Consider the following 26,470-nt stretch of genomic DNA (forward strand, 5'->3'; position numbering starts at 1 on the left):
AACTGGGACTGCTGAGATCCCTGAGGTTTCAGTTTAAGATCACGTAACTGTTGAAACATGACCTGGGGGTATGCAATAGGTAAAAAAGGGGACTAAAGAAATTCAGATTTATTTTTTAGCTAGGGAGCATAGTTTGCACAAACCCTGTTGCTTGTGTTGTGCTCATTGAACCCAAACAAGGTCATTGGAGGTTCTGCTCTGTGGTGCTCCAGCAATTGTCCTCATCAGAGCTGGACATATTTTCCTTCAGGAAGAGGATAACTGGCTTCTCCTGTTTTATTAATCAACCTTTTGCAAGGTACCTGCTGAGCCCTGATCTGTAAATTGAAAGGGAAATACTGGAGAAAAATTTCAGTGATATGAAATGCCTTTAAAGTACAGCAGGTGTTTGTGTTATCTTTAGAAGATAGCTTTGGAGACTAGAGGGGAGATATTTTTATTTCTTTTAGACTAAAGTTGAGGTGCCATGATGTCTATTGCTTCTTGCAGAAGAATTCTGTTATTACTTGGGTTAAACAAGTCTATAGCTTTATACCTCTTCCTTCTTTCAAATATTTGAGAATGCATAGTGCTATGTCTGCCTGTGTGTGTACCAACCCTTGGCTGATAGGGACCCCTGTTGCTCTAAATATATCTCTGTGTTAGCTCTCTGACAGCCCCAGGGTGTCACAGACATCTTTTATGAAAAATCCTTTCCTTAGGATTTTTCCTCCTGAGAAGCTGAGGCGCCTCAGGAACAAAATGTAAACATTGATTATCTGCTGCTGTGGAATGCAACAGGTGGATCCGTGATTGGTGTCATGTGGTTGTTTGTAATTAATGGCCAATCATCGTCAGCTGGCTGGGACTCTCCGTCTGAGACAGAAGTCTTTGTTATTCATTCTTTCTTTTTCTATTCTTAGCTAGCCTTCTGACAAAATCCTTTCTTCTATTCTTTTAGTATATTTTTAATATAATATATATAAAAAAATAATAAATCAAGCCTTCTGAAACATGGAGTCAGATCCTCATCTCTTCCCTCATCCCTGGACCCCTGTGAAGGTTGTCACACCAGGGATATGTCCCATAATATTTAGGGTGGAATTTTCAAACTTGCTGAGGAGCAGCACGCCCTGAGGCCCCCTTGGGGTCCGAATGGAGCACAGCCGCCTGATCTCTTCAGGCGTTTGTGAGGAAAAGAAGAGCTTTGGTCTCTCGTAGTACTCCATTTCTGAAAGGCAGTTGCTGTGAATGACAGGAGTGAGAAGCAGCAGCAATGGCTTTACTCGTGAGGAGCAGCAGCAGCAATGGCTTTGCTCGTGAGAAGCAGCAGCAGCAAAGGCTTTACTCGTGAGGAGCAGCAGCAGCAATGGCTTTGCTCGTGAGGGGCAGCAGCATTGGCTTTACTCGTGCTGCTCAGCGCTGTCAGTGTCTGCGATCGCAGCTTTAACTCTCCGGTTCCCCTGGCTGGGGGCCGGCTGCCGACAAACGCGGCTCACTGCTGGCTCCTGCTGCCGGCTCACTCTGCCTGAGGGTTGATGAATCTCAGCAGGAGGAGGTTCAGACCCCTCTGGGTTTACAGACCCCAGGGTTTCAGTCCCGATCAGCCATAAAGGATTGTTAACACGGCGTTCTCCTCCCCGCCACCAGTCCCGGCCGGCTGCAGGCCCAGTGAGGCCGAGCCCAGATGTGGCCACAGCGCCTGGGCAGCTCCCACTGTGGGAGGGGGACAGAGACGGGAAACTGCAACTCTTCAGGCAAAAATGAGTCACGAGAACACAGCCTGTTTAATTCAATTCCAAAAATGTTCTCAACCACTCACAATTAATTCATAACCAACGTTTTGCAGTGGTCTACTTTGTTTCTGGGATGAGGTTGCTGACAGTTCCAATAGTGTGTTTTGTTTGGGACACAGGCAGGCCTTGTTTGCCTGTGGGTTTCTCTGAACACAAACCAGTGCTGTTTTGCAATATAAAGCCTGATATTATCAGATTAATGCAAATAGTACTTTTAATTATGTACAGAGTGCTGACTGTTTAGGTATGGCTATTTACTGTTTCGGTATAGCCTCCTGTATGTTGTTGACAGCATTGCAAGTGTTCATCTCTTTCAGGGGTGATTTTTCTCCTTCTTTATATAAATGGATCTTTCTGTTCCATGCAAATTAAAATCTGCTAATTTTTCCTTAACCATATGCTTTGATCCCAAGAAAATAGCTCTTAATCAACAGCTTTAGTATCTAAAATTAGTATTGTCCTACTTGCTAATTTTTTTCCAACTCCATAAGTCTCACTTTCGCTGTATAAATCATTAGCATAACTGAACTGATAATGTTTTGAAAGATATAGCTGAGAAATCTTGTTTTAGAGAGTTAGTCCTTCAGCTGTTCTAAATGGGACAAAAGACCAGTGCCCTTAGAGCATTCTTGCAAAATACTTGCAAGTTTCTAAGAAATATTTCCGGTATATACTTGACTCTAAAGATTTATGAGTTTAAAAGCCCTGTGCTTATTGCTCCAAGTTACACACTCAGAGGTGGAATAGTCAAATGATAGTCAAAAAATATTTTAGCACTGATCTTGTAAGGGGAAAAAATTGCATGTTTAAACCCCCTCCAGATCCAGATGTGGAAACAGTGGTGAGGAATAGGAAAGAATACAGACTTGCAGACAGATTGACATCCTGTAGCCCTGAGCATTCATATTACAACTGTGGGCCACTTCAGAACAGAGAATTCCTGAAGAAGGTGAATTATCCCACCTCTGGTATGGCTCCTTGCCTGGAAGTGCCCCCTCTCTTGCATGACTGGCTGTGGAATTGCAGGGCTCCTACCCAGGCTGTCCCACCACAGCCTGTGGGTCAGGGCAGTGAATCCTCTTTCCTGGTGGGAGATCCAGCCCATGCTGAGGCCACATGCTCCAGCTGGGCTTGAGAGTCTCTTCCTGAGTATCTCTGCTTCCAGGGTGGAGGGCATAGGGGGTAGAAGCACTGCAGTTTGCACAGAGCAGTGGCAATGCAGCCGAAGTCTGTGACAGCCCTTTCTTCCCTCCATCACTCCATGTCCCTGAGTACATACTGATACCTTCTTTCATTGCCAAACCCCTTCTGTCTTGTCCTCTGTAATCTCTTTGGGACAGAGGTATTATCCTTTTAATTGTAGGGCACTTCTGCTCAGCCAGGGTGCTGTGACAGCTCACCGGTCCTATGTGGCCTAACACTCTGGAGTCCTGATTGTGGCACTGGCCCTTGGGAGCTGCCATGTGACAAACTGCACTCAAACAGGGAGAGCTGTTCCCAGCCAACCAGGGAAGATGGGCAATTTCTCATTGGGGTTCTGATGCCAAACCAAAGCTAAGCAGCACAGCTGGAGTATGAAGGATTGCCAGGAAGAGTTACTTGGGAATAGTCTGCAGAGCAAAACTAATTTGCAAAGTATATTTGGCCAATAGGGATAACCACGCCTCTGAGAAAATGGGGTTGTCTGTACACAATAATATGATCAGCAAAAGAGGAATGATTTATCATTCCTGAATTGTTCCCTGATCTCTGGCAAGGAGCAGATACCACAAGGGTTTATTATCAGTATATCAGTGCTGTGACTGGCGCCCAGTACTGAGGGATCATGCAGTTCTCTGGAGGACAAGTGGGAGATAATTGAATACATAAATTCTAGTCTCCAGAGACTGTGAAACTAATGCTGTTGGCTTGCAGGGCTTTTTTGTCAGCTGACTGATGGTAAAACTTAGGGAGCTGACAAAAGTTGAAACCAAATCTACTCAAGAACTTGTCCCCAGCTGCTCAAGATGCAGATTGCTGGTAAACCCACAGATATCTCTTGGGTAATCTTCCCATCAGATTCCCTGGACCTGAAGAACCTTTCCTGAAGTTGTAGAGCAGAGGTGTTAAACCTGTGATTTCCCAGACTAAAGTGTCTGTGAATGGTAACTAGGAAAATGAAGGCTCTTGTCATTAAGTTTAAAGTCACTAAAAAGATATCTGCTTCTCAGCAGACACTTGAAGTGGTACAGATTAGAAGAAGCTGAAAATCACCCTCTGCAGCATTGATTAACAGAATCTTCGACTTTGTTCTTGTCCTTTCAAGTATTTCCTTATTGCTCAGAGGCAAGAAACAAAGTGTCTTTGAACCCAAGTTGTTATCTGTAAAAGGGAAAGGATAGTCTTACTTTCCAAGAGGGCTGACTGAATAAATGTTCTAAAGACTGTTTATACCTCAATAATGTGGGAATAGAAAAGCAGAATCTAAACCAGACAGCTATCTAATGCAGATACTCTGTCTCCTTGATGGTAAAAAAAGGTTGTAGACCAGAACTAAACCCTGCATGTTACTTATCTAATGGAATCATCGCAGACCAACCTGTCTCCTAGAGTGACCTGGAAATGCAGAAGTTTGTGTGTGGAGTGTATGGAAATGGGGACAGACTTGTAATTAAGAGTCCTCACTGTTTTTACTTCCAAATGACTTGAAGACTGAAATAAAAAATAAAAATGCTGTGATCAGATCTATTGATTATCATTCCCTAGAAGGGAAGATGGCCCCAGGACTCAATTCTGTCTTACTTGTGTGCTATGATTCTATTCAAGTATAAAACTATTTTTAAATTTCAATCCCCTTTTTTTAAGGAAATGGCTTTTTAGACATGGGAATTACATTTTCCCCCCAGCAATCTTAGGAAGCAAAAAGATATCCCACTTGGACTGGCTCTCACCAAAGTCTGAAATCAGTTTTTAAACAAATGGCTGGAAAAAATCAGGCATTTTTTTGAGAGTTAGCCTGCACAGAACATGTCTCTGCTTTTCAGTTTTTGGTAACAAAGAGAATATTGTCAGGTGTGACCGTGTCGTGGCAGAATGCCTTGCAGTAGCCATAGGTTTCCTGGGGATTGTTTTGTGAGGGAGAGAAAGAGGCTGTGATATGGATGGTGCTGTATGTGCTCAGAGTGATGCATTCCTTGGGTGAAGGGGATGCTTGTAATGAGGATATGGATGTGTTTATTCCAAAAGCCCCTATTCACAATCTAGCTCCTTAATTAGGACAAGCAATTGCTGACTGTCATAAGCATTCACTGTCAGCAACACAGGAGAGGGCTGTGTTGGAAGATGGCCAAAGTGATGGGATTATGTTTTGAGCCTCTCAAAGATTATGCTGGAAATAACTACATCTTTTATTTGAAACCTTGAGAACTTCTGTACCTACTTGGGCAGGTTAGCTGGGCTCTGCATGAGTGCAGCTGCTGTCCTGGAGGCTTTCAGAAGGCTGGTAAGGCTGGCTGCATTCAAAATTCACAGTAGCTCCTCCTGGAGTAGACCAAGAATATTCAGCTTTGGAAAGGCCAGGGTCAGTGCTCTGTGGTCTGTGCCAGCTCCTGACCTCTGCTCCAATCTGAAGCAGACAGAGCTCCCAGCTCTGTGCCTCCTCAGAGCTCCCTTTACAGTGTCTAGGGAAGCTGAAAAGTTACTAAATTATCCCAGATACAATTCCCAGAACCAAAATTGCTTCCACACTCATACATTTGTCTAAAATTTGATACAGTTCAGTGGGCTTTTTTAAATCTTTTTTTTTTCCACATTCAATCCCAGAACCAAATGAAAAGGGTTATGAAAAGTTGGAAGTATTTCAATAATTGGAAAATAGTCTCCCTAATGGTGAGTGGTTTGAATTTTCCTGGAGCATTTTTGTACTTTTATTTTTGTAAGAACTGGGTTCTGGAAACCAGTCAAGTAGTACATGCATATAAGAATCCAAGATATATTGAAACAATTTTAAAGCCTGTGTTCTATAAATGTAGGGCTTAAAAGAATGTGTAAAATGGGAGTGGTTGTAAGAAATGTTTTAAGAGATTTAAATTTAAAAAAAACACCAAAAAACAGAACCCCCAGTATGACTGGCAGAGAGAAAATAGTACATTAAGAAACATTGCAAAATAATAGGACAATCCTAAGAAAAAGACACTACACTTGCAAAATAACTTTGAAAGCTCTCAGTAGTGTATTACAAATATTAAATAAGTCTTGCCATGTCCCAGAAGAGTTATCAGATGCACTAGCATGGCTCTTGCAGTGGCTGTACTTAAGGGAGAACTGCTCAGAGAAGTTGCCCAGTGAGTGCCACATGGGTTACATGAAGGGTGACCTCTGCCTGTGTCTGTGTCTGGGTCTGCAGTGGAAACCCAGAGATGTCCCTGGCTCCCAGAGCTATGATGCAGGGCAGTCAGCTACTTCATTTCTCTGCTCCTTCAGCAAGATGGTTCCAGGACCACAGCTGAAATAAAGCTGCCTCTGCATCTCTTCAGCCCAGCCCAGCACTATTGGAGCAGATTTTAAAAGCAAAACCCAGCTTGCTGTTGCTTGGATCTCATTAATTCATGCTGTGGTGTTCAGCCTGTGGGCAACCTGGGGGTACAGTGTGTGTGCCCCCCAGCATCCTTCCAGCTGCCCCTTCCTTCTCCAGGATTTGGGGAGAGGTGGTGGGAGTACTCTGACTTCCCTCCTTGCTAAAAGGTTTTGTGCTTGGGTGAGAGAGGGGAGAGGAGTGATGCTGACTTGAGACAAGGGTGGGCTGTGTCAGGTGTTCACCTTTCCCTCCTCCAAAGGTGCAGCTGTCCTGTGCATGTAACTGAGCCTCAGACAAAGCAGAGCAAGCCCTGGGTGTGCTGTGGGTGTGCAGTGGGTCTGGCAGAGCTGGACAAAGGCTGAGCCATGGTCCCTTTGTGGCACTGAAATGTGTGTGTGCCTACCCAGACACTGCCATGTTCTGGGGGTCACAGGGATGATTCAGGGAAAGCAGGAAGAGTACTTTTGTGGGAGAAGTTCAACTACAGTTTTCTGCAGGTAACCTGTCTTACATTTTCCTGTTGCTAAAAACAGGAAAGTGTGCTTTTTGTAACCTGTGGATATACTGGAGAAGCTGTCCTGGGTCAGTTCTGTTTCACACCCTGAAATATGCTTCTTCATTACCTCTGCCAAGAAACTGTTCCTGCATCTGGACAAATAAACCTTGGTTTTGCTCAGCATCTCATTATCTATGCCAGAATTTCTTACACACTGTTATTGCCCTCATTTAGTAACATGTATAGAGATGCCAAGTGATTTCTGCAGTGTGAATGTGCTTTCCCCAGTATGAATTAATACACTGATTCAAGTGGCATTAAATGGAAGGAGGTTTTGAACAGCTGGATGCGTTTGAAAATAACTGTGAGAAAAACAATTTTGTACAAATTGCTCAGAGGATCTCGCTGGTGATTAAGGGAAGACTTTCCATGGCACAGTGGGTTCCAGAGGCTGAGCCTGGGACAGGGGCTGTACAGGTACCACTCTACAGGTGTCCCAAATGGGCTGCTGCTGTTACAGGTTGGTGTGTGAATGGTGGCCTTGCCCAGCTCCACAGCTTAGCTCTGTTCCAGGAGCCACTATGTCTCCTTTGTCCTTTTTGTGCTGATCAGGGTCCAGAAGTATTGCTCAATCTCTTAGTTCCAATGATGCAAGAGAAATGGGGTGAATGCTCTTGAATGCTTAACTTTTATCCACTAATCATTAGTCCCAGCTTTAGAAGAATTTGCAAAGGAGTTACAGATCTTGCCATATCTCAAAAACACAGCAGTTGTTCTTCCTCCCAAGCAGAGAGTAAGTCAGAAATCATACTTTTACCTTGCAGGTATAAACCATGCTGTTAGTGCTTGGGAAGGGTTCCAGAGCAAAAGTCAGGCACTGTAGCTGATTGCTTCAGCCAGCATCTGGCTGCCCTGCACGGAGGGAGGACAGGAGGTCTCAAAGGCACCCCAAACCCATGTCAGATATTGCAGATTGTAACCACTATGAAATCCATCTGGGCATTGAGTCCATGCTAAAATTAATAATCTTTTTGGTACTAGATACAGGAATTGCTTGGTCAAAATCAGTCAATGACATTTTATTGCCTGTAGTTGGAGTAGCAAAGTGTTTCTCTTCCTTTGCAAGCTGGTGCTCTTAATATTGAAATAACTTTTTTTGTGGTTTCCTGTGTTGACTGCTTACGTGGATTGACTGTGTGTGGGTTGGGGGAGGCTGTGTTACTGTGAGGTTTTGACAGAAATTCCTTGTGCTCAGAGAGCAGCAGCATGAGGGCAGAGTGTGAGTGGGGTTTTCTTCCTGTTGGATGACAGCAGGTTTTCCACTGCTTCTTAACCATGTTAGATTGCCCTCAACTTTTTGTAAAAAATAGGACTAGGATAACATTATGTTCTGTATTGGCTACTCCATGACTGGAGTACTGAAGCCAGTTTTAAATATGATATGGAAGTTGCCAGGAATAGAAACCTCTCCTAGGAAATGACTGCCACTTCTTGTCAGGGTCTATCCAGCAAAGGCCCTGTGAGTTTTTGTTTCACAATAGCATAATTTGGAACCACCACAGCTCATACTTGAGCATTCAGAAACTGTTTGCCTAGAAATGTATGTATGTATGTAAGTAACTAGGGGAGTTTTAGGGGACAGTCCCTCTACAACTGCCAGATATAGTGAGAAATGTCAATGTGAAAATGAGTTGGTTTTTCAGCTGCAATGAGATATGTGCTCCTTTCCAAGAACTGGATTATTGTAGTTCAGAAATGTCAGTTTTGAACTACTCATAGTTGGAGAAGGACACAGCTATCTAACAATCCACTGAAAATAACATTGCTCCATTAGCTGGCTTCCTCTTTAGCACTGTTGTGATGTAAGTCAATGATTTTAGCTTTAATTATATATCCTGTCATGTTTTTATATTGGAGAGAGGGAGTAGCTGTCCATGCCACACCACCCTCACTAAATCCAGTACATCCTGTTTTATTTTTAAAAACTTTTCAAGGTGAGGTCACTCCTTCTAAAGCTACTCTCAGGTTCTGAGAGCTACAGCCTTAGATGCTGACCTGTCTGACAGGTCTCACTTAGGGAGGAATTCCATCTTTCATGAAAATGCAACTCTGCTGACCTGCACAGGAGCTCTGACCCCATCCTCTGCTCCAGCTGTCCCCATGAGTGGTGCAGTAGCTGCTCTGCAATTCTTTTGTTCTGTTCTGGGACCTGTTGAGTAGAAAGCCTGCTGAGAGCCAGGAAGCAACAGTTCAGACTGTTGTGAATGCTGACATTTTGTTTTCTCTGGTCCAGTGTGGAAGAAAACTGACTGGGAGCTGCAGGGAAGGACCTCTAATATTGCATGAATCCTTTTACCTTGTGGAGAGGAACATTGGCAGGCTGGTGGGGAGCTTTCTGCTTGTGAGCAGGTGATGGCTCTCTCTTGTAAAGACTGAGCTGCTGAGAGCTGTGGTGGTTGCAAAGCACCATTGGCCCAGCTTCACCAGGAGCCATGCTCTGCCTCTCACACTGAGCACTTCTTCCACATGAATTGTTTCATGGAAGCTGAGGGGCTCTGTGGAACTGAATTCTGCACAAAAAACTTGGGTTCAGTAATTAAGTCTCAAACTTTGTCCTGAAAAAATCTTTCAGTGATAAATAACAAAGAGGAAGATTATTTTATTTTCCACAAAATACTGGCTGCTTGGCTGGCAGTATTGTAGGATGTGATCCAAACCCATTGAATGGCAGTGGCTCTTATTCTGTTCACTTCAGTGGAGCTGACCTACAGGGTGCTCTGTTATGGCTCATCCTTATTAGTGAAGTTTAGTCCAGCAGTCCTAGGGGTGAGCTTAGGATGGCTCTGCTCTATTGTACAGGCACAAAGGAGCTGTCTGGGCAGTGGAGAGCTTGTGCTCTGAACAGAGACATCAACAGAGCAACCAAGCATCACACATTTCTGCTGATTGGGAATGGGCAACAGGAGAGAGGGAGAGCAAAATGAAAAGCTTGGAGCCTGGTATGGAGTAAAAGAGATGGCAAAAGAGGACGTCCACCAGGGCTGATAATCCCCTGTGAAGGCATGTTTGTGGTTTGTCTTGGATGTTGCTGGCCAGTTCCCATTGCCTGCGTATCCCAGACTCACTGCATGTGCATTCAGGTAAGCCTGAATGGTCTCAGCACAAGAAGTTAACTGAGAGTCTAAGCATCTGATCCTGTTCTCAGCAGCTTTACACCTCTACAACAGCAGTTTATACACCTCTAAGTTAAGCATGTGCCAAAGTACTTCATTACTGTGGTGTCAGGTGCTCAGTACATGAGCCTGGAAGGGCATTGGGAGAGTTTTACACTGACATGGCTCTGGAAGGAAAAATAAGGTGTTTGTGTTTGGTGCAGCTAATCTGGAATACACACAAACACCAAATTAATCTCATTTAAAAGCTTTGAATTAAGTCTGTTTACTGTAAAGGATCCTCCCACACTTCTCCACCTTCTTTTTGTTTCCTGGTGTATTTTCATTTGGGAAAGCAGCAGTGTGGATATGTTCTCTGTGCTCAACTGAACGGCGATCCTGCTGCAGCTTTTGGTATTGCTGTTCAAAAAGGAAAGCCACAACATCGTTAGCTTTTCTCCCTTTTTCCTTTGGATTACCTTTCATTCCTGCTCAGGTCTTACCCAAAACCTGCTTATCTCCCTGTTTCCTGTCCTTTCAGCTTCCTCAAATGCGATGACTCAGCAGCTCCAGGATGAATTTGACAGCAGTGTGGAGAATGCAGAAGCTTGGATGAAGGCCATCCAAGAGAGACTGAGGATCAATGACAACACCAAAGGACCTCGATCTGCCCTGGAAGCCAGACTGAGAGAGACTGAGGTAAGGGGAGGCAATGGGATTCAGAGGTGGCTCTCACTCAGGAGTTTTCCATCAGGATATTGTCACTGCCCCTGCTTGTTGGAGCATTGGGCCTGTGTGGATGGGTTCACATCAGTATTCTTTTAAATTTTTTATTTGCAAATTGTTTACAGATGTAGAAAAAGAGGATGGCAATTTTCTATCACTGGCTTCCAAGCTTTTCAGATTGATTTGGAACACTAGCAGCAGGTTTGGCAGGTTCAAATGTTTACACTCTCCTCAAGCCTGGAACAATTTGGTTGCTGCTTGCAATTACCATAGCAATTTGCAGACAACCAGCATATAGTATAAAAGAATCAGATCATGTTAGTGTTCCACCCCCTCCAGGACTCTGGCGCTGATAGAAAAAGATTGCAGTATCCTGGTAAAGGGCTATTTTAGAGTAATTCCTTTGTCCTTTTCCATAACCCTGATGATAACAGGGTTTACAGATCCCCTTTATGATCTGTTCAATGAAAAGGTAAAAGTTCTCTTTTTTTTTTTCCTGGTTTTACTTAATCTGTTTTATAACTCTTCTCAGTGAGATCCTGTTGCAGATTGTGCCTGCTCTCTTACAATGATTTCACATTCATTAACTTCAGTTTCATTAGATGTTATCTAGGTCTTGTAATCTCAGAGAAGGAAACACTCCTGTTTGTCCCATTTGTACCATTGGAGGGAGTGATGATCTTTCTATGACTAACATTTAAACTATTTTTATACTTTTATTACCTGTAATTCCAAGTAATCTGTTCTTTAATTTAGATGGCAAGATATTTCCCATTGTTACTTACCCCAAAGTCTCTCCTTTTGTGTGTCTACTTATATTTGGTCTGCCTCTTCTGAAGTTTGACAAAAAATGTTGCAGGCTTACATGAGGGTAGGATGATGAGGTAGTTTAGAGTGATGTCTTCAGCCTTTTTCTTAACTGTGGTTTATTGGAGGCTGGATCTTGCCTGTGGCATAATACAGAGACTGTTCATGGAGTGATGGATGGTGGCTAGACTTGCATGTCAGTCATAAAAATCTGAAGCATTTTATCTTGGTCTATAGTTTTATTTTTCTGACCTTAAATTGTTTTCACCCTTTTCTTTTGTCTGGAAAGCTATAATGTGTACAGTCTCAAGAAACACACAAGAGACACAGGAACTCGAGTAGAAGAGTGGTAGATTGGCAAAGAGGGGACATTCATGGCAGAGATAACAAGTAATAGGGTCTAGAGATTTGTGGTAATGTGATATGGCCTGAACTGTTGAAGCCTGTTTACTTCTGTGGGCTTTACAGGAGGTCTGTAACATGCAAAAAGTCATATTAAGAAATTCTTTCAACTCACGCTTTGGAGGTTCATCATTCTAAAGATTGACAAGTTCTTTCTTCCTGTGTGTACCTTAACCCTGTCCTGCTCCTTCATCCTGCCTCCTTTCTGGGCCTGGCTTCTGTCTCCTGCTCAGATGTCCTCATGATGTGCTCACTGCTTCACCTATTGGCTGTGTTCAAATCCACTGTTTGGTTTTCAGTTCTTTTTTTGCACCTGGCTTGCCAGGTTTTTTTCATGCTTCCTTCCTGTGGTTTATTTTCTTTTAATTTGTTAATGAAAATGTCAGCCAATGAGAGAAGTCATGTAAAAAACAGATTTGAAAAAGAAAAATGACTGTACAGCAGCTGCTTTCTCTCCAGCTGTTGTTTGCTTCTAATTGCTGGAAGAATACAGGCTTAGAATACAGCTTTACTCTTACACTTCACCTGTTAAATGATAGCTGTGGCTTGTATTTTCTTGCTTTTCTCTGCCCTGTGTCCTGCTTCCCTGGATTCTATTAATCACACCTTTCTTAGTAAATAATTTCTGCAAACAACTGTTGATACATCACAGGCAGGTGTGCTGCCTACATGTCAAAAGAACAGGCTTTGCTTTTCCAGAATGTGGGACTGGAGATCCAAAGCCCTTCTACTTGTCTCACCTTTGCAATAACTGACATGATCAAATCCCAAAGGCCTAATTTTTACCAAAAGTAATGGCTGATTTTGGGAATCTTGGTGTTTTCATTGTAAAAGCCTTTTTCTTCAAACTGGAAAGTCTGAAGTTTGCCAGGAGTTTATGGAAGAGCAGCAAGAAAAGCTATTTTGATAGTATCAGAAGTTTGGATAAAGTAATGTTGAAAGCTGACATCTGAATTGGGGGATAATTAATCTGTTAAATTGTACAGAACTTGTGCTGATTTTTCCATCTCTGGATACTTAAAATTCGATGACTCCACTTTCAGTTCCTGGCATTCCTATTTGTGTAAGATACACATTTTCACCAATTCATAAATTAGCATTTTAGGGTTGAAGCAAAGTTTGGTAGCAGGCAGAAAATTCCACTGGTTAATTTCTCTTGGCTGCTTTTTTAGCCAACTTTTATTTGCACGAGGAAGCCTTTTTAATATGCTTGATGATTTCTTATAGCATAGCTTAAGATGGAGAGGTTGCAGTGTAGCCTGTGGAGGTTGCCTCTTTGTGCTTTGGCAGGTGGGGAAGAGCAGCTGGCCTGTGCTGTAACCTTATAACAGCAATGGAAACAGCCACAGGCATTTCATAGAGGATGGTCTGGTTTTGTAGCTAACTTAAAAGGTTTTCAACTGCTGTGTGGTATTCAATAAATTTAGTCCTTTAGGATGTTTAAGAATAAACATTCTTTTCCTTTCAGGAGAAACTGCAGCAGGGAGTTAGGTGGGAAGGGTTAATTGTCTGTGCTGTAGAGAAACGTTTCCATCCCATGGTAGTGTGGTGTTAACAACTGGACTTGGTGATTGTGAGGGTCTTTTCCAACCTAAATGATTCTATGAGTTCATGATTCCTGGGAAAAACAAAGTTAACATTTCATTAATTATCCTTGTTTTCTTTCCATGCTTTCAGTATCATTTGTTTTTCTCACAGAAAATACGTGCCCTGGAACCAGAAGGCAGCTTGAAAATGGACTTGATTCTTGTGAAGGCGGATGCTGCTCTTCGCAGCATCAGTGAGGAGAAGAAGCGTGAGGTGCTCTCTAAACTGAAAGACATTAAAGCCCTGTGGGAAGAGACAGCCATATACATCACTCATTGTCACAGGTAAGGCAAACACGTCTTGGCTGTGTTGAGGCAGCTGTTTCCTCCAGCGCTTTCATAAAGTGCTTCCTGCCTCTCTCTGCTCCCTGGATTGTAGATAGCAATTCTCTGCTAATTCCAGTCCCATAAGCATTTTGGTGACTGTGTGCAGAGAAAGGATCAGTGAGACCTCAGTGCTCTGCCTTCACAACCTGGCTCACCCACCCCATGGTCTGCAATGATGACTTTGGACAGGACCTTGTACAGAATATTTCCTCCCCAAAGCAGAGAGGACCTGGGAAGTGAATCTAAACCCTGAGAAGTCAGAGCAAGTTAAAACTGCTGAGAACCTTGTACACTGCTTTGAAGGCCTTTTGGAATTGTTGGTCTCCACTCTCCCATCATCATTTCATCTAACTCCTCTCTCTTCCCTCCCCAACAGCCGCATTGAGTGGGTCTGGCTGCACTGGAGCGAGTACCTGAAAGCCCAGAATGAGTTTTACACATGGATTCACAACATGAGGGTCACCTTGGAGCCTGACATTGAGTTGCAGCTTGGCTTAAAGGAGAAGCAGTGGCAGCTGAGCCACGCTCAGGTTTTGCAGAATGATGTCCTAAATCAGTCAGTCCTGCTGGAAAGGCTGCTGGAGGAAGCTGCTTCGTTGTTCAGCAGGATAGGTGACCCCAGCGTGGATGAGGATGCTCAGAAGAAAATGAGAGTGGAATATGAAGGAATCAGGCAAGAAGCTCAGGTACACTTATAGAGAGTGGGAGGGGTTCAAATTCCTCCCATCTATGGTGTTGTTTGCTACTTGCCCTTGAGTGATGGGGCTTACCTGGTAGGGCTGCAAAAGGAAGCAGAGCTGAGGACCCCTGTGCTTTCAGTCAATGGACTGTTTGAAACAATTGTCCAGTCCCAAGATGAGCTGTTGTCCTGGGGTGATGTTAATTGGGATGCTCTTACATGGTGCTTTATAGTGTGTTGCTGCAGGCTGCTTGCTGTGACCTAGTGAATATTGCTTTAGGTCATCTCTGTATAAAGTTTGAATTGTTCCTCATCTTTCAGCACATTAGTGGTTCATGTATAACCAGATGCAGAGTACCCATGCCAGGAGCCAGGGAATATTACATGGACACAGCCTTGCTGGAGGAAGTAGGGGTAGTTGAGACCCAGAGCTGCCCTCCTGCCTGCAGAACTGGGAAACACAGAGGTGGGAGTCAGCTCTGGCCTAACGCTTTGCTCAGTGGCCACTATCTGAAAGATTTTCATGCACACAGATACTAATTCTTGTCCAATACTGATCTTCCAGCTTGAGTAGTTGTTGGATAGGCTGGTGTAAGGCATTCTGCTTCATCTTTTAATACCAGGGATTTCCTTTCACCTGTTTTTGCGTAGAGATTTCAGAAAATGCTTGTACTTTTCACTTCTGAAATTCAAATAAAGACAGGATTGGACCATGTGGTATGGCTAAGGGGCAGACATCTGTGAATAGGCAGAAGAATTCAATTTCTTACAATCAAATAAATTTTGATTGTAAGAAATACTTAAAGGGATATTTTATAAATATATATATATATAGATACATCTATAGCAAACATAGAAATTAAAACCTAGTTTTTACTCATAGTGACTACCAGAATTTCATAGGCTGGAATTACCTGGTGCAAATAATTTTCATCACACTGGTTCTGCTGTCTGCCTCTGTTATAATGCTGCCTTCTATTAATTCCCACACCTACACACCAATCCAGAACTGGAGCCTGACAGTGATGGATGTGCTTTCGGATCACACTGGAGGAACAACAACATTCCATTTCACTGCTTGCCCCACAGATACATTTTCTCTTTTGAAGTAAAATCCCCAAGCCTCCAAAGTGACAAAAAAACCCCTTAGTTGGCATCTTTTGTGAGCATGTAGTACAGGTACTTTTCTAGCCATGTATATACAACTACTGCTAATGTCCCTCCAAAATGTAGAGCATGTTTGGAAATTCTGTAGCTGCAGCTGCCACAGAGAAGCCACCAGCAGACTTGGGCCTCAACATTGTTATTTATTCTTAAAGGTAGATCCCTTGATTACAAGGCATCTGGATATACATCCAAGAAGGTTCCTGGAAATTCAGGTGTTGTCTGTCTAGATTGCCATTTAAAATTATCATTCACTCCCTCTTCACCAAAATTCTCTTTGGTTTTGAAGCCGGAGACAGTCATTAGTTATTTTAATAAAGCTGTTCTTTTAGACAAGTAATTTGAATACTCAAAGCCAGGATGTGACCTCTGTGAGACTGATTTTACATGGTGTGATTTCTCTAACTGACTTGGATATGTGCTGGTGTAAATGAGATCAGGAAGTGGCTCATACTAGTTGGACAAAATATGTCTTTATGTTTCCAGCCAACTGAGACACTAGAAAAAGCTTTTCTTTGGCATTGGTTATAAATACCACATTTCATAGAAGGATGGAGTGAGAGAATCCAGCTAAGAAATCCCTTTTTCAGGAGGTATGGAACAAAGAAGGGAGTTGGAAAGCCTTGGATTTCACAACTGTAGTAAATGAGGAGTTTATTATCTAATGCCAAGGTGACAGGCACCTTGGGAATTGTGTTGGAAAGTATAACACTTGTTAGGGAATCCTGCCACCTCTTCCAGTGGGCAGGAGGCATGAATGAATGGAAGAGACACAGGAGTTGTAAGGGGATTGCTCGGGCCCCTCACATGATGAGAGCCAGACTAAAAGTGACTTGCAGATGCCAGCTGAATGCCTGAGCACAGGAGGCTCGCTGGTGTTTGTAGATTACTCTGGTGCTTGAAGGGCATTTTTAGACCCTGTGCAGTTGTCCAGCTCTATCAGAAGGCAGGCTCTTGGACAGTGTTTCTTAAATGGTTTGCCTGTGATATTGCTTCTTTGGTATGAGCAAATGGTGGGAGGTAATTTTTTTTTCTTAGTGCTAACATGTGTCTTTAACATTCCCAAATTTTAAAAGCATCTCTTTTAATTACATCAATGGGAATATTTTTAGATGTGGCAGCCATTTCCTACGTGCTTTCCCTTGCCCAGTAAATTAAAAATATGCAGAGGTAAATGGTTGTATGTTTCAGCATAAATGATGATTGAAGATGGTAAGAAAAGTTATGATATGTGGGAAGTTGATATTTAGGAAATACATTAAATACTTCTGAGCACATCAGATTAATTTCTGTCCATGTTGTCTCTGTTAGCTGAAACCTAGATACTTACAGTAGTTTGCAAAGGTACCCTAAGTGTAAGACCAAAAGCACCAGGAAGGGCTACAGGAGCTTTCTGTACTCTCCTTGAGACACTGCAGAGGGATTTAAAGTAGGAGCTTCCTCTATGTGCTCTAGATTGCCTTCCAGAGGAGACTTATTTGCCTTCCCTGACTGTGAAGGGAGCTTAGGGGAGGGGGCTTCCTAAGCCTCTGCCCACCTTCCTTGAGTACCCAGGGCTGGCCATGTCTCCTCACTTCAGCCTAGTCAATGTGGATGTTGAATTTCACACTGTGCTGCTCCCCAAGCTGCTAACCTAACAGGGGCAGGTGATACCTTATTTTTCATCATTGGAAAGTTTTCCTGCTTAACCTCTTGTGAGGGGAGGGTTCAGCCAACTCTTTGTAAGCCTTTTGTCTGACAACTGGCACAGTTTGTCCAGATCTATGGCATCTATTTCTTGACCTCACAGACCAACCCAAACTGCTTATTCCTTTATTTTAGCTGGCCAAGGGTAGGTTGTTTTGACTTCCTTTGAACCCCCTGTATATCAGCCTAAGATTTTTGAGCTTAATTTGTTATTCTGATTTATGCCCTTTGGAGCTTCTGCCAGTAAAATAATCTAATTCCCTGGAGTCACTAAGCTTAGCCTGGATTGGGTCACTTTGATGTGTGGCTCTTTTACACTGCTATAAGGTTGTCTTCTTCAGATCCTTGACTTGAGGTTGAAGCATGAACTGTTTAGCCTCTGCAGATTTGAGAATTGACACATGGGGATTTAGCAAGTAGGGTGTTCTGCTGGACACAGAGGTCTGCAGTCATAATTCTACCCTTTGGTTTCATCCAAACCTGTGTATGGCTGGTGCTACTAAAGATCATGCTCTAATAAATGGGCAGCATTTCATCCTCCATGGGAAACAAGTGTCCCTTAGCTGTCCCTCTTTTGTCCCACAGCAGGTCAGCTAACTGGAGGGGAGTCACTCAGGATTTGCAAAAGTCAGCAGGGCCTGAAGTGGCAGTGTGAAAAACAGGCTGATGGTGTTCCACTTGCAGGGTGGTGGCTTTGTAGTGCACCATGGGCATGCCCTGTCCCAAGGGTGAAGGGCAGAGTCCCAGAGGATCTGCCACCCCTGTGCCACCCCCAGCACATGGGGGATCCTGCTGGCCTGGCTGGAGAGCAGGCTGGCAGAATGGACATGGCTCACTGCCACCTCAGGCAGCTGGGCAGGTGTGGGGACCTGTCCAGAGCCTCACAGGGACAAGGGAAATGCAAAGGGGGTTTTTCAGCTCTACCCACCATTGCAGCTGTCACTCTGCTTGCCCTGGAGGGCAGCTGCTCAGAGGCCAGTGCTGTGTCCTGTATTACACAAAATGGAAATTGGCCTGTTGTCTGTGAGAGCAAAGGGTGCTTTCAAGCTTGCTGCAAGCTCTAAAAGGATTGCACAAGGAGGGATTTTTTTTTTTAAATCTAATGTAACCACAGTGTACCTCAGTTGCTCTCCATGCCAACTGGAGAAGGGCAAGAAAAAATCAGTCTCGTTTTGCAGAAGATAATACTTAGGGAAACAACAGAGCAAGTGTTTGTATCAAAATCAAAAAGGCCTGAACTTGGGCTGGCAAACAAGGCCCGTCTGAGCAAAAGTGGCTCTGACTTGTGAGGAGTGCCAGACTGGATCAGCTCATGATGTGCAGGCCCCTGTAAATTCAGGGATTGTTAGTTATAGCGTGCACAGGTAGTAACTTGAAAAATGAAGCCTGCTTTCCATTGGCTTGAATTTGCTTCCAGAGTCTGTGATAGCACTACAGAATAGTTTGTGACCTGCTAAGTAAGTACAAAAGTGCCTGGACCACACAATTGAAGGTGATGGTAATTTTCAATGCAGTCTGTTTAAATAATGAAAACTATTTAAAACAATTTTCATGCCTCTACTGCATTCTTTTATTTTCATTTTGAGAGATAAGATGTGCTCATCTTTATTTTTAACCCACAAGAGGAATGTAACTGCTTGTCTCTCAAAGGGAAAACCAGAAACAAACTTCTGTCTCTTTTATTTTTCTAATGAGAGAATAGGAAGTTTTGGAAAGCCAGAAATTCAGCTGGCAGGGCCTTGCAATTTCTGTTCTTGGAGACTTAGACATTGTGAGCCTGCAGCAAAATCCAGACAGGAGCAAGCCTTTGTGTACTTTTGTGTTCTGTTTCTCGAGGTAAACTTTGAATTCCTGTGGAGGCCAAGTGTTATCAGGGCTTGTGAAAAGGGAGTCTTGTTTATAAATTCTGGGTTACAATGTAAAGGAAAAAGAGCCAGATAAGCACAGTTCTCACCACTTCTGATGTCTCTTGTTACAGAACAGAGTGAAACTGCTTGAAACGATAACCAAGGAACACGAGCAGTACAGCGCCAGTGTCAACCAGTTTCAGTCGTGGCTGAATGGTGTCACAGAGAAATTAAACTGCTGCATTGGAGGAGCAACCAAGACTTCAGCAGAGGACAAGCTAAAGGCACTGAAGGTCCTTGAACAATATAGCTCCAACAAGGAGCTAGTATTGTGTGTTTTTCATGGCCCTATGTGTTGCTCAAACCATACAAGGGTGTTCTTGAGAAAAGAATTACACATACAAAATAGATGGTGATTTTAGCATAGGCTAGGGCAGATGAGTTGTATGAGGTCCTGAAACTGTTTGTGTGTATGGTTCTTCCAGTATGAGTCACAAACTGGTCTGGTTTGTTTTTCTTAAAGCCTGAGCTCCAACGGTTATGTGATTGTTTGAGAATCTTGTTTAAATAAAACAGATTTGGTAAACATGATCCAATTAGACCCTGAAGGTTCACAGTTTTTGAGAGTTTAGAGCTGGTGATGAAAATACCAGTTTTGAGAACAATAGCCTTTATTTTGGTGCTAATGCTTTTAATGTTTAGCTTAAAATCTCTGAGATCCAACTATTAATATATGTCTAGTGCCTGCAGCTCCTGTTCCTTTTGTCAGGGATCTCAAGTTATAAGCATTAATGAAAACCAATATTTTCAGAAGCAATGACAATTAGTATTACTCAGAAGGCAGTCAGATGACTAACCCTGGCTTCAGGTCACTTGAAAAGAGACATATTTGGAAATAATAAGTGAAAACCAAAATATGTACAACGAGGAGGGGTGGTCTTTTTTCCTACTGATTTCAGCTTTTTCCCCAGCTTCCCATTCCTGCAGATAATCTTTACTTCTTTTTGCAGGAAATTGCCAAAGACATTAGGAGTGGTGGAAAGAAATGGAAGCGCCTTGAAAATCAGTGTGCAGAGGTAATTCAAAATACCTCTCCACTTGGATCTGCAAGACTGAAGGATGAACTTGAAGAGCTCAGAAAAGCCTTGGAGAAGTTGAAAGTGCTGAGTAGTGAGGAGGAGGAGAGATTGCTCAAGATCCAACAGTCTGAAAGTGCCTATGAGTCCCAAGCCAGACAATTGGAAGCAGACATCCAGCAGCTGAGGAAAGATCTACAGAGACTAGAAAATGACCTGGACCCTGGGGAAGGGGAAAAGACTGAAGATGAGTTTGTAACTCTGTGGAAAAAATGCAATGTAAGTTGTTATCCTTTGTGTGGAGGATCAAGTGCAACCAGAGACTGAACATGCATAGTCACATCCAACAGATGCCTGTCCCATTGGTTAGAGATGATAAGGAAGGAGTATGAATGTGTGTGAAACAACTGAGGAAAATGTGACTGCCAACAATGGAATCAACAGCCCCAGCCTTCATCTTACACTGCACAGGAGGAGCAGGCTTGGAGGATGTGCTGCATGCAGTTTGTGCCTAGAGTTCAAAGGGATCATATGCAAAAAGAGCACAATACAGAGCAAGCAACACAATTTGCTCCACTTAAAAAGAAGCAGGAAATTAATGTCTCACTGAATGTATATATATACACAGACACAAGTGCATTCACAGATACCAGTACACATTTTTGAGATATTTGGTAAGACCATTGCTATGTCATATCCATCACCTCTGTAAGATAAGTACCTCTCTTCCTTTACTAGCAGACACATCATCATTTCTAAGAAGTCCCAAGATTGTAACAATCCAGTATTTACCCCAAAACCAATCTGCTGCAAAAATGAGTGCAAAAAAATCATCACACATTAAGTAGATAAGAATTTTTACTACTCGTTTTCTCTCAAGGGCTGGTTTTGTATTTATTATCTGTTCTCAAAATGCCTTTCACTGCTGTTTGTATGTCTAGAGCTGTGCAGGACTAACTGGGAAAAATATATGCAACAAGGATCAGAAAAATTTAGACTGGTTCAATCCAGCTACATTTCCATGGGTTTTAGTTGTTTTTGTTTCCCTGAGTCACCCCAGAATTAACATTCTCTATATGTGAGTCCCTGAGAAAGATGTGTTCCGGCAAACAGATGCTTTTAAGACTGCTCCAGAAATGCAGCTCATGTTATATACTGCAATCAGTGAACTGAAACCAGGCCTGTTTGGGATTCACTCTGTTCAAGTAGTGAACCCTGCAGATCAGATGCAGAGGCTGGGCAGTGTGAGGGGAGGAGAGAGATCCTGCTGGAATAAAACTGTTGCTGAGAATGTTTTCTGTCTTAGCAAAGACCGTATTCCTTATAACCAGGAAAAAAACACTGGAAGGGGATTTTTGCATACCCTGAGACAGAGCCTTACTTCTTATTTCATATGGCAGATACTACATAAGGTGTGATCTATTCATTATTTTTATAATTAAGGCAACAAGAGCAGCTCTGGCTGCAGAAGAGTCAAAGATTGAGAGGCTGAAGGCTCAGCTTAAGGAACTGCTACGGTTTTCCCAAGATGTGCAGCCACACGCTGAGAGTGTTGTCTCTGCAATACAGCAGTATCAAAGGTACTGGGAAGTCTGATTATGGTGGGGGGAATCTTCTCTCAGGGATTGTCAGGGGCCTAAGAAAAAAGTGATATGCCATCCAATTGTAGGTGATGGCTAGAAAAAAAAAAGCTTTTGATAATTACATTCGCCTCCCTGTTTCAGTCAAGCTGTAATTTTAGCCATTTGCAGGGAGCCGCAGGCTCCTGGTCATTTTCAAGCAATGCTCTTACATCATTAATGTTGTGTATGGTTTGAAGAAAATTAGATTGCTGGCAGCTAATTTGATCTAATTAGCATTTTATAATAATAATTTATGTATTTTGCTTGCCTTTCATGCCAGCAACTAGAAAATCAGGACAGGAGCTGTGGTAGTAAACGGTTCAGAAGAATTATGGCCCTCCCTTGTTGAGTTTGTTGCAGTGACTCACCAGCCTTAGCAATTATTTGGCAGAGCTTATTCCCCTTCTCCTGGCAGCTCATATGCATGTTCCTGTTTTCAACTTGCCTTGGGTTGGAAACTCTGAAAGTTTAGCCTCTCCCAGACTTCAGTGTTTCCGTTTCCAGGCTGCCTGGAATCAGGAAGTAAAGAAGCTGCAGCAAAATTTTGCAAACTAGAAGAAAGGATCATTTTTTTAAGGGAAAAAAGAAGGTCAGTTCTCTTCCTGTATCCCAGCTTATTTCCCTCTGTGCACAGTATGCTGTCCTGCTGGAAGGGTTACAGGTCATTGTGGGAAAGGATTGCAGTTTAAAAACTAGCAAGTAAACAAAGCTGAAAGAGGAGCAAAGGAGGCAGGGACTTCTCTGAGTAGAAAATGGCAGCTGCTTCTTTGCCAGCTTCTCTCCAAGGCTTCTTTGGGAAATCTGGCAGCTTCCCACTGAGCCTGGCAGGGGCAGCAGAGCAAATGGCAGAGGACATGTAAGTCAGAACTTTCTATTTGCGGAGCTTTTGGCCTCTGCAAACTTGCCTTTGTTCAGCCCTGTCACGGCCCAGTGACACAGGTAAGATTTCTGTGTTTGTGGAAAGGCAGTATTGATCCTGCTTGGCATTGCTCTCACCTGCTTCTCTTGTGAGTCTGCAAGATACTGTTCCCCTGTGAACATAAAGTTTGGGCTGCATTTTGCCATGTCAGGCAGGCTGAGAAAAACAGGAGGCAGCTGCATGGGGTGTGTCACTGCTGGGCCTTGTCACTTGGCTGTGTTTGGGCTGTGCTCTTTTTAAGAGAAGCCTGGATATTCATTGAAGGTTTGCTGATTTAATTTTTTTCCCTCAATAATAGAGCTGTGTATGCATGTAGATACATATACATAAATACAAATACTTTTTTATCAGAATCGCATCTGTGTACTAATATAAACTCAAGTAGTTCCGCAAAATATAAAATAATTCTATCTGAATACATAAATTCATAAAAATGTATTTTTCACTTTTTGTGTTCACATAAGGTTATCAAAGACTTTTTAATGTAATTTTTTTAAGAAAAAACACTTGTTTTTTCCAGGTAACTGTAGTTACATCCTAGACACTCTTGACTTGTTCCTCCCATGAGTCAGTGAGACTGCTTGGATAGTATGATTTGTTAAATCACACTGGTGACAGCAGCTAACAAAGTTCACATACAAGGGAAGACTGCTGGCTACTAGAAACGCAAAGTAGCTCCTGATACACAGTTGCACAGAAGACAAATGTGTTCTGAGACATCTAAATAAAGTTTTGTCAGATGTCTCTGACTGACAGAGCAGCTGTTGGTATGCCACAGCAGGCTCAGGCAGTAAAACAGATTGAGGCTTTTGTGTTGTGTATGGTTTACACCCCAGTATTGTGTTAATTCATGCCTTGAAGAATAGAATGTTTGGGCTTGGATTTCTTCATAATCCTTCTCTTGGTTGTCACTTTATTCCTACAGTGTTAGAAGCAAGACTTCTAAAATGAGCACTGACACAGAAGCCCAGCTGTGGAGACTCATCCAACATCCCCTGCAAAGTTTTGAGCAGTGGAAGCCATCGGTCCAGATGCTGCTGGAGACTCCAGAGCCAGAGCTGGCTCACATTGAGGTAGCAAAGCTGTTGCTAAGTTCAGAAATGTGGGTTTGACCAAGTCTGGAAGGTGCTGCCAGTGTGGCAGGAAACCCCCCAGAAGGGATGGAGCTCTTTGCTTGGCTCCAGCTGTAGCACATTGCCTTATTTTGTGCCTTCCATTTGGTTGACTGGAGTGTCAGTTGAGCAGGCTGCAGAAAGTGCTAGATATCTTTAACAATGATGATAATATTGTTTAGCATTAGCCCAGATCTCCCTGGATGGGAAGTTTGTGGACTCTGTTAAAGAATTATGTGGTGATATAGATGTGGGATTAAAATGCACGATTAGAGCATGTTCCCAGCAAGGTGTGTTTGTTACTTTGTCATCCCTGTGATCTGCAGAATAAATGTGTCTGTGAACAGGGATGGAATTTATCCTCAGGATGAGCATTCAGGCTGTCCTTTCTGTTGGTTGTTTAGGCCTCTCCTCTGCACAGACAACTCTTTCCATAGTACAGCTTACTTCTCTTTCTGTTCACAAAATGGATGCAGCCCTGGTGCCTCTAACATTATCAGGAAGATTTTTCCTTTAACTGGGCACTGTCCAGGTACCTTCTGTTACCCCTTGTTGGCCCAGCATGCTGTTTTTACCTGGCTTTGTTGTACTGCTTTGGTTGTGTGACTTGTGTGAGAATAATATGGTTATATGATTTTTTTTTTGTATGATCTCACTGGAAGAACTTTTCTCCTTCAGGCTGCTCTAGCTGAAAGCTCCCAGTTCAAAGAAAAGTTGATGACATTACAGGTAAAGAAAGATCTGCTAAACAATGTCCTTGGTGAGGAAAAAGCAGAGTCTTTGCTTCAAGAAGTAGCTGAAGCTTCAAAGGAGAGAGAAATTCTACACAAAAGTCTGCTGCAAAGCAAGAGCAAACTCCAGGTGAACTACAAAACCCATATACTGTCTTTGCATGTGATAAAGACAAAGATGAAATCTTGACTATGCCAGTTTTATACATATAAATTTAGTACTAATCCCTTTTCCTAGGTTGATCAAATATTCAAATAAATTTGTGGTCTGTTGCATAGTATAGCTCAGTGTTTGTCCTGAATATGAAGCAGATATTGACAAAACACAATGCCAAGGCATATATGTTAAATGCTGGACCTGTTTTCTGATTTCTCCATCTAGAATTTGATGTTGCAACATAAGAACTTTGATGCTGGTTTTGCACCATTGCAGAAGAAATTATCTGCCATCAAAGCCAAATTAGATCTGGAGAAGGAACCACGGCCTGACCTCTTGGGTAAAAAGACACAACTCCAGAGACTCCAGGTACATTACAGTATTGTTTGGCCATGTTATCCTCAGCTAACTGTGGTTCCTATTTGTTCATATTTTCCTAGCATTGAGAATTCAGTACCTTTCCCCTCGATTGTTAGATAATTTCATTTGGTCCAGTTTATAGCATGAGTGAATGAAATTAAAGCAGTGCAGATGAAGCACTGGCAAACTGAGCTGGAGGGAAGGAAGAAGCAGCTGGAGCTGTTGGTGATACACCTTCTTGGGCTACTTTAATTGCTAAAGAAAGTGTGTCCTGACACTTCCCACTAGCAGTGAAAATACACAAGATAGTTTGGAAACTCTTCCTCAAAAGAGTTTCCACTGTTCCTTTTCCTTCTGTATCCTCCTCTTTCTGCTCTTTACCTTGTCATTTAGCTGTGACCCATGCTGGATTTACTCCACAGCTGATTCGGCTGTCAAAGATAAGGAAAAAAATTAATGGGAAAAGATGAGAATTTTTTGGTTAGGGTTTTGAAGTGGTTCAGCAAAGGGTCCAACATGCAGTAGAGCCTGTTGAAGGCATACAGTGGGATTACATACTGGGAGAGGGGAAAGAGGAGCAGGAGGAGAGGGAAGAGGGGATGTGCCTGCCATGGTGAGCTGTGACAGCTCACCTGAACTGTGGCACTTCATCCTTGGTGACCACAGGGTGTTACTACCATAGTTCTTTGCTGGTTATACTGTGGCTCCTTTGCCACTTCTCAGCAACTTATCTTCCTTGTTAGCTCCCAGTAACATGTAAATGGCATCCAGCTATTTTTTTCAGAAACATTTACTCCTAGGCATCAAAGCAATTCATTTTCTCTAATGACAGTGGTTGTTGCTATGGCTTTTTTCTCCTCACACTGTCAATGAAGCTACCTTTGGTGTATGTTTTTGAAAGTCCATGCCATACCTAGCACACTGCACACATGGAATCTGTCTTTTCCTCTGCAGATGATCCAAGATGACTTGGCAGAGCTTGCAATTCACATGGAGGAGGTAGAGAAGCTTGTGCAGTCAAATACCACACACAGGCATGAAATGAACCAACTCTCATCTGATTCTCAGGCCCTGAAGAGATCACTGGAGGTAACATAAGGAAGTTTTTAGTTGCCTGGGGAGTTATCAGTTGCCTCTATTTAAAAATATTTTAAAACATCTTTGAACATATGACATTACATGCTTTGAGTGACAGATGCTTTTATTTCAGTGAAAGAAAGCACTGAATTCTTAAGACTTTGATAACTCTTCCAGGATTCTCTGATTAATGTGTTTTCCCTTGGGAATAGGA

At 42.8% G+C, this 26,470-nt stretch overlaps 1 protein-coding gene across 2 annotated transcripts in view; it reads left to right on the forward strand.

Annotated features, from left to right (window-relative positions):
* SYNE3 (spectrin repeat containing nuclear envelope family member 3) overlaps positions 1–26,470 on the forward strand; it is a 61,867-nt gene that overhangs the window by 11,174 nt on the left and 24,223 nt on the right. For both annotated transcript variants that reach the window (XM_064714090.1, XM_064714091.1), the window contains exons 2-11: positions 10,520–10,677; positions 13,612–13,784; positions 14,203–14,512; positions 19,334–19,495; positions 20,213–20,557; positions 21,722–21,858; positions 23,745–23,892; positions 24,610–24,792; positions 25,045–25,188; positions 26,134–26,268. In XM_064714090.1, the coding sequence (XP_064570160.1) occupies positions 10,534–10,677; positions 13,612–13,784; positions 14,203–14,512; positions 19,334–19,495; positions 20,213–20,557; positions 21,722–21,858; positions 23,745–23,892; positions 24,610–24,792; positions 25,045–25,188; positions 26,134–26,268 (1,881 nt within the window). In that variant the 5' untranslated portion in view covers positions 10,520–10,533. The remainder of the gene's footprint in view (positions 1–10,519; positions 10,678–13,611; positions 13,785–14,202; positions 14,513–19,333; positions 19,496–20,212; positions 20,558–21,721; positions 21,859–23,744; positions 23,893–24,609; positions 24,793–25,044; positions 25,189–26,133; positions 26,269–26,470) is intronic.

Source organism: Zonotrichia leucophrys, chromosome 5, assembly GCF_028769735.1.
Source record: "Zonotrichia leucophrys gambelii isolate GWCS_2022_RI chromosome 5, RI_Zleu_2.0, whole genome shotgun sequence".
NCBI classification, from domain to species: domain Eukaryota; kingdom Metazoa; phylum Chordata; class Aves; order Passeriformes; family Passerellidae; genus Zonotrichia; species Zonotrichia leucophrys.